The sequence below is a fragment of the Nicrophorus vespilloides genome, unplaced genomic scaffold (genome assembly GCF_001412225.1).
Source record: "Nicrophorus vespilloides isolate i.1.1-1 unplaced genomic scaffold, Nicve_v1.0, whole genome shotgun sequence".
NCBI lineage: Eukaryota > Metazoa > Arthropoda > Insecta > Coleoptera > Silphidae > Nicrophorus > Nicrophorus vespilloides.
Window position 1 is genome coordinate 56,504 of NW_017096667.1, and position 8,472 is coordinate 64,975.

The 8,472-nt window shown below is 32.5% G+C and overlaps 1 protein-coding gene across 1 annotated transcript; it reads left to right on the plus strand.

The window, feature by feature from the left end:
• Positions 1 to 1,609: 1,609 nt before the first annotated feature.
• LOC108557815 (insulin-like growth factor-binding protein complex acid labile subunit) lies at positions 1,610 to 3,880 on the plus strand. Its single transcript, XM_017914483.1, has 2 exons — positions 1,610 to 1,850; positions 2,361 to 3,880. The coding sequence occupies exons 1-2, from the start codon at positions 1,836 to 1,838 to the stop codon at positions 3,807 to 3,809; spliced, it is 1,464 nt and encodes a 487-aa protein (XP_017769972.1). The 5' UTR covers positions 1,610 to 1,835; the 3' UTR covers positions 3,810 to 3,880.
• Positions 3,881 to 8,472: the final 4,592 nt, after the last annotated feature.

The following is an 8,472-nucleotide window of genomic DNA, read 5'->3' on the forward strand; positions in this document are numbered from 1 at the left end:
TCATTTATTGTATCAAATCTTAGAAACCTGTAATCTTCTTTTCAATATAAAAATAAATATTTGTACTTTATTCGGAAAAGATTAATATCTTAGGATTATTAAATATTTGTGATATGTATTCATACATATATTTATAATTTGCAATATTTGTAAGGAAATATTACTCATATTAAAATTTTTAACTGCATGTAAAAAAATGTATTGCTATTAAGTTTGTGTGTTTTTTATAATTAAAAATATTTAATAATTTAAACAAATAATTTAGAATAGCTCTGTATATAGTATTAATATTTGATGACAATCCGACGAAGTTCTATTTGACTATATTTGTATTTGTCTCAAGTTGACAAATAAGATACAAATAATTGTTATTTAATGTTCTTTTTGAGTTTAGAAATTAATTTACATTTTTCCAGTACTGCCTCTCAAGTGTATATAAGGGGTTAACATATGTTTAACGTTGCTTACCTAAACACACAGCACCTTTGTCGCCCTGTCATGTTACTCAGTGATCTAATGTGCTCCGGAACTCTAGTGCAACAACACTATTTTCCGGTGTTAGTCTTAAGTTAATAATAATAATGTTTATTGCATAAGTCGCACAAAAAAAAACATATACAGAAATAAAAAGAACAAAATAAATATATATAATTTTAAAAAAGTCAACTGATACAAAGGGCTATTGACCATAGGTCTTTCTGCCCGGAGAAGTCTTAAGTTATTTTCCCCTAATTTTAAGTTATGTTTTCTAAATTTGTATGTTTCTATTATGTTATGTTCTTCTATCACTGTCCTATCATTATCATTATCTAGTTCTTAGTTTTCCTTCATTTCAAATTCTGTTTATCTTCTATATTTTTCTGAAGACCGCAAGAGACTAAAGCCTTTTTAAAAATAATAAAGAATTATTAAAATGCAATTAATGTTGCTTATTTGCCTCTGGCAATCTATCCAGTAAGGTTCTCTGTTTTCCTCTTTATCTCTCTTTCTGTATTGTGTGTGATTACCGCCGTTGTAGACTTGTTTTTTTTTTTAACTTCGAAGATTCCTCTCCTATCCATATAACCGAGCATCTCTAAAATGTAAAGAAACCTGTACATATTGGTATTTGCGATTGCGATGAAAGTATTTAAAATATTTTAATAATTTAACCTATTCTTAATGTAGTGCAAATCTCTTTGTCACGATATAAATACTAAATTTAGATCTGGCTCTGCTCAGTTCGCTCATTATTTATTATTTTATCTTTGCTATATGTATATAGTAGCAGTTTTATTTATTCATCCTGAAATAATTCCGTCTAAATAGTAGTTTATGAATGATTAAATTATGAAGGAACAGCGTGAATCATTGCTTTTTGTAATTGAAAGTGTTGACGTTACAGAAAATAAGGAACATTCAATTAAAACTAATTAATCAATAGAAAATTGAGGAACGCAACGTCATCATTTTTACTGACTTTTCGAATTTCGTAATTGGTAAAAAAATTGCAGACATTTTATAGTTCGTTGCGGCTATCGCCAAAGATGGAAATTCTATTTGGTTAAGTCGCGTTGATAACGAGTGAAACGTTTATTATTATTGAAGCGTATTTCGTGATTATCATTCACTCTTGAAATCTGTTTTAGAAAATTAACAGTCACAGCAACACTGACACATTCACAAAGCAAGCACACAAGCATCCACATACACGGAAAGTTTCACATATTATATTGAGTAGCCACAGAGTTCAGTTGCGTTTTTGGTTTTGTTCGAGGTGCACAAAAAGGAAGTTGATGTGATCCTTCGGCACATTCAGGAATTTAAATAGAATACAGATTTCATAAACGAACGGGATGCTGCGGGTTCAAGTAAGCAATATGTTGAATACGTTTTGTTTTTATTTATTTGTCTTTTTTTATGTTGATGCATTTTTTGTGGTCATTGCTGCGTGTGCTGTTCATTGTCTGCGTCTGTTCTTTTAGCAAGCATAAACAACGGACACGCTTTGTTTTAGTTTAAGCTTCCTTTGTTTGCTCGTTATACTATTTCAGAAGATGCCAAAATTGGAGTAATTTATAATTGCACTCGCGTCCTCGCTCCCAAATTTACCACTTCCTCCGCACGCGTCCTTTTCACGATTCCGCCGGTGACAAAAATCGTATTACATATATTTTTTTGTATTCTATAAAGAATACTAGGAGTTATGCAAAAAGTGCTCGCATATGTTTTCATTTCTTTCATCTCCTCTTATCGATAATCTCCTATATTTGTGTGCATTATTTAGTCAATTCTGATAAGATTACATGATTTATCGGTTCAGGTCACTGCATCTACAGATTGTTATTATTACAACATATTTATTTATCTTCATTTTCCAGACGTTATTTTTTGTCACGCTGCTTCTGTGCTGCAGCCATGGACAACTGATGAAATGCACGTACGGCGAGAGGGGCTCCCTGACAGCAACTTGCGTCAATGCGACTTCGACCTTCTTCCGAGCCACAAGCTACAGATTTGACAGCCTCGACGAAACGGTCAGGTGCATCAATTGCAATTTAGAAATCATCGAGTCCAATGCTTTTGATCTTTCTGGAAATGAGATTCAGACGTTGGACTTGCAGAACAGCAAGATCACTACGTTGAAAGACTCCGCCTTTGTTGGACTCGTCTTTCTCAGGAATCTATTTTTGCAGAACAATATGATTTCGGCGGTTTATCCCGGAGTCTTCAAAGGAACCAAGAAAATTAGGAATCTTCAAATGTCCAACAATTCGATATCGGTGCTCGTCGCGTCCGGATTTAAGGAACTCCTCAATCTGACCACATTGAACTTAGAAAGTAATAAAATTAAAACTATTGGCAGTAAGGCATTCGAAGGTTTATATTCGCTCACCGATCTTAATTTAGGTCATAATGTAATTAAAGAAATCAAGGACGTTTTTAACCATTTACCTAAAATACTTAAAGTCAATCTTGAAAACAATGAAATCGAGACGATTAAATCTTTAGATTTTGCCAACATTTCGACCCTCGTTCAGTTGAATTTAGCAAACAATATGATTGCAACCTTGGAAGCTAAGTCTTTGATAACGCTGCACAACTTGGAAACACTGGATCTCTCAAATAATGCCATCGAGAACATCGAACCGTTGGCGTTTGATGGTTTAAATAAACTAGAAGTTCTGAATTTAGAAAGAAACAAAATAAAGCATATTAACAAAGGTACTTTCTTAGGATTGACCCAGTTAAGGGATTTGACATTGGCTTACAACAAACTTCAATTCTTCAAAACGGGACTATTTGGTGGTATGCCCGAAATGAGATACTTGAACATCTCGCACAATACAATTACTTTCGTGAAACGGACTGGCATCATGGCATTGCACAGCTTGCATACCATCGATTTAGGATATAATAATTTGACTGATCTCGACTACAAAGTCATGTATTATCATATGCCTCGCGTCACTTACATGAATTTGATTGGAAACTACTTCACATGTGATTTGATTACTGAATTGGACAACTACTTCCTTGAAGACAACATTAAGTTATCTGTAGACGGGTTCCTGAGGAATGACAGTTGCATTCCAAGCAAAGACAAACAACCAGTGCCCGAAGAAGTATACGCAGACGAAGAAGAAACCAGTGGATCGTTTGCCACATCCTATATCGTGTACCCGTTCATTGTATTGATGAACATACTCGTTTTTATCTTGCTGTTCAGGTTGGAAATGAAACTCAGAAATATGCCAAATATGTCAAGCAAATCCGTATCTCATTCAAATCTCATCCATAGCGAAATGAATCCGGCTGAAGAGTATTAAAATACATTTTGTACAGATCTTTTGTAATACATTTTATACAAATTTTAAATAATAATAAAAAAAGAAAGGAAAGACTACGATGCGATGTTTACTCTATAGATTTAAGGTAACAAAATTTGTGCGGTCCGGGATTCCAGGATTACGGATCGATACAGGGTGTGCAGAGGGTGCCACCTGCTGCCGGGAACAGTTAAACTCTAGGTCCTTTTTTTGGGGTAGTAAATCCAGCAGGAATGTAGGCCAAGGCCGGGGCACGAGTCCATTCATTCAGAAAACGCGAACGAATTTGCATTTAGCACACGACAGTCTCAACCTAAGAATTCTATATTTAGATGCACATTCATAACGCATTTTCGTTTTCGCCACCCCTTCACTGCATTGTTCTTTTTTGCCTTCAGTCAGGTGTGGATGATTCATAAACCTGCACATTATTTCATATTATCTTCGATTTTCGCTCCTCCGACAAGCAAATTGCTATTTTATGTGGTGAACTCAGATCAAATTTGCCGAAAGACAAAACTACCTTCGATGCCGAATCCCAGTAGGGCTACTTGTAGCTGAATTTATACTACAGCATGTCCGTATTTAGAACTTTACTATCGAGTCCTGGATTCTATTTCAAGAAATTAAATTAACCCGCCTTTATTCTTGTTTATTCATTTGGTTGGACTAATTGAGAACATACAACGAACAACGCAAGAATTAATATGTAATTGTTATAGGCAACCAAATGTACATTCGTGATTAAATTACACATAATATCGAAAACTTATGATTATATAAAATTGATCTAGTTAAACTAAAACATAATAGTATCAGTATATGGACCTGTGACGAAAAAATAGATATCTGATACAGGTATAACACGGTAGATAGGTTCTGTGCAGTGTAAAACCCTACATACGTTAAATAGTTGAAATACTTTGTTATACGAAGATTTCCGCATATGTGTTTTATGTGAATATATTTAATTCGATTCTACTAATACAAACTATCAAAAAAGTCTAATACGTATAGCATATAAACCTTAATAAAGATCTTTGTTGAAATCAAATATTTTTGACTAAATATTAATAATTTCGCAATAACAATATAGGTAATTTAGAAGTTATTTAAATATAAAAATATATGATCTAAATCTATATTATAGATATAGTGTACAACTACTTTAATTTTCAACATTTTCCACTCATTTTATGGAATGCAATATGAAAAAGTTTTGAAAAATAAACTGTTGCAATTATAAAAATCTAATGCGTTTGTCGCAGAATATTTGAAGAACCTTTTGAGATTCTTGTATATTTTTTTTGTGGTGACTAAAATACATCTCAAGATGAAGAATACATACGAACCGTTCGAAACTGAACATATACACATACGCTACTTGCTCAGGCATTAATGGTGAGAATGCAAATTTCGTGTACTTAACGTGATTCGGCATTATCTGTCCCATTTAGTGCTATGCGCCATGACAACATTTGCGTTTCAAATTAGCGAAGCAACAAGGAAAGAGCCTTCGCAAGAAACAAAAGTTCAGCGCGGATGTGGGTCAACTGGGGATGAAGTAAAAGTTTATGAATATTTTTTGTTAGTTCTCTCTACTTTACTTCTCCTTAGTAAATAGCAGTGCCGTCCTTTAGATTTTGAGACCCCGGGCATAAATATGAAGTGAGAAAAATTGATTTGACTACTTTTGAATCAAATTTTGAACAAATTATATGTTTTTGTTCTGTACCTGTACTATATGTTTTTGTATTTTATGTGGAAAATACAAGAAAGAATACATGATACAGCGGATAAAATGTGCCACTAGACCAAGGTTTCCCAATCTAAGTTAATATTTTTCTCATTTTTACTTGGGAAATAATGTCTCTAAAACTATGTGCCACGAGAAATTTAAAAATGTAAATGAAAATATTTGAGCATAGGATTTTGTTGGATTAAACAATTTAGTCCTTTGAATTTTGTTGGGCAGTAGCGTTACTCGAATTATGAGTATTACCCCAAACAGCGTTAGTTGGGCCGCAAATTCCGCTTTCACAATTTTCTATCGGGATGTTACTCCTCCGCTACTCTTCATTTTTTTAAGTCAGGTTTTTTTTCTAGTTTTAACTAGAATGTTTTGTTCTAGTGTTAATTAGTTCGAATGAACATCATCAAACTGTTCAAACAGTCCGAGATACTTCTGCTTCTAGTGTGTTTCTGGAATAATAAGAAAAAAATAACTACAAATAACTAATTTTAAATAAATACAATATTCAGATTTATAACTATTTGCACTTATAATAAATAAATCTAAAATAAAAGCTATTAATTTTGATGTACATGTAATTAGTCCAAGCAATATCCGAGACTGTATAAAATAGGACTGATGGAGAAACTAAATACGTAGATACAAAAATAAACCACACAAAAAGAGACTAAGATATAAAAAAATTAAAATTGTGTACTAATTTTTATTTTGCTCATTTAAAATTTAGTTCAGAGTGATCGAAGACGCATTATGATGACGCATTTACATTTACGTCCAAAATAACGTTGTAAGTCGAGAAGTATTTGTACTATACCATAAATGTATCATCAATTATAAGATTTTTCTACTTGAATCACTTCTGTCATTTTATTAAACTGCAAGTATCAATTATATCTACAATAAATCGAGCATATTATCTCGTAGTCTCTTTTGTATCAAGTTAAAGTTTTTAGAAATCTTGTTTGTTAGTGAGCAGGCTTATGATAAAATCAAGCAATGCAAGTGCAGAGGAAACCAAATGTGATAATAATATACGTTTTTTATAGGACCAGATCGTTGTATGTTTATTATTGTGCATGCACGTCGCGCCAACCGTCTTCCTGCAGCGTCTAGTTAGAATAGGAGCCGTACTAACCCAAGAAGAAAGAAAAATCAAAGACTGCAGTAACGAGTTTTTGATTAGTGCAAATGAACAACCAACGCTTTGGTCGGACTGCGATGGTAAATTGATATGTATGAAATTGATGGGATGCAGATTTATCGTGGGCCCTATAATCGTCGGCGACAAGTGCATAAAGCTGGAAATACATCGATGATTTATTGTCTAGCGACATCAGCGCCAGCCGCGGGTGAAATAAATTGCAAATTGTTTATGCAGTGCTATCAATTCCGAACGTGTTCAGTTACTCTTGTACTTTTATATTTTTATTTTGTTCGGCATCCCTCCGGCCGAGAGACATATCGCGCGCCCCGCGTAACAGAAAACAAATCAAACTAATTGCGAAATGCAAATCGAACTCTCTCGTGAACAAGAATAAATGTCTGCAAGACGTATTGCAATAAACATGTCTGGTCCGATACATTCCTTGAGATTACAGTGGAGAGAACTCAATAACAATAAATTTTTAGACTTTCGCTTATATCCAAACTATTCTCTTTCAAATTGATCGTATGCTTTGATCTCTCTATTATTTACACTATATATTACATAATTACATAACAATATTCGTTTCAGTTTCCTAAAATTAATTGCTTTATTTATCTCTCCTACATACAATTATAATCAAAATATATAAGTAGAGGGTCATTCCTGGCAATTCAACAGATTTCTGTTTTTCCGGGGGGAAAAGAAAAATGTTCTACTTCTATACTAAATCGGTTAAACTTAAATTCCTTGCATATATACGTACTTTAATGTAATCAACAATATTCCAGGCACTTGATATTATGACCAAATCACCGAGTTGATTCTCAATAAAAAAAAACTATGAGTAAAAAGATTAATTTGTACATTTAAGAAAAATCAGGTAATGTTCATGAAATAATAATACAACCAGAGAGTTGAACCGAAATTAATTTCGTTCCGGTTTACGGTTACGTTCCAAGTAAATGTTTATCGTTCCAGATTCGGTTTCGGTTCATCTAATGTCGGTTCAGTTACGGTTGCGGTTCAGTCCGGTTGAAAATCCAAAAAAAAAAGAATTTAAATTAGTTAAAGTTTTCCGGTTTCCAGTTCTGTTCCGGTTCGACTCTCTGAATATAACATATTAATTTTTATTATAATATTTACATGATTTATTTTGTTGATCTTAGATTGTATGCAATTATTAAATTAAAGTGAAGATGTATAAAAACCACTATTGAAAAACTGAGATAGAATTCACTATATTAAGTAATCGTATAATAACTCGAAACACTGATGCTGCTCTACTGCTCAACATTATATTTATAATAACTACCTATCAAGTAAAATGTAATACAATTAAATGCAACAAATTGATCTATAACTTTTATATCCATATATTTACTTGTGACAGGGTATTATCGGCAATAAAAATGTACAACCCCAATTAATAATAAAATAATATTAAATACTGATTACTTTTTATTTTAACTGTAGCCATTTAAATCATCAAGTTAAAATAATCTTGATTTTTGATAAATGTTATCCTCATTTAACTGCTTTGTAAACTGTATTTATTTGAGAAAAAACATTTTAAACATTTCAAAATAACTACAAGAATCCTTCGGAATAAAAAAAAGTATGTATCGATTGAAGTGGATGATTATTAATGTAACCGACCAGATTCAGACTTTCCAATAAATTTTGTCAAATTTGTGTTGTTAGTGATTACATAATACGTATTTAACGTAATTCGTCAACAATAAATATAATTGTAACATCGACAT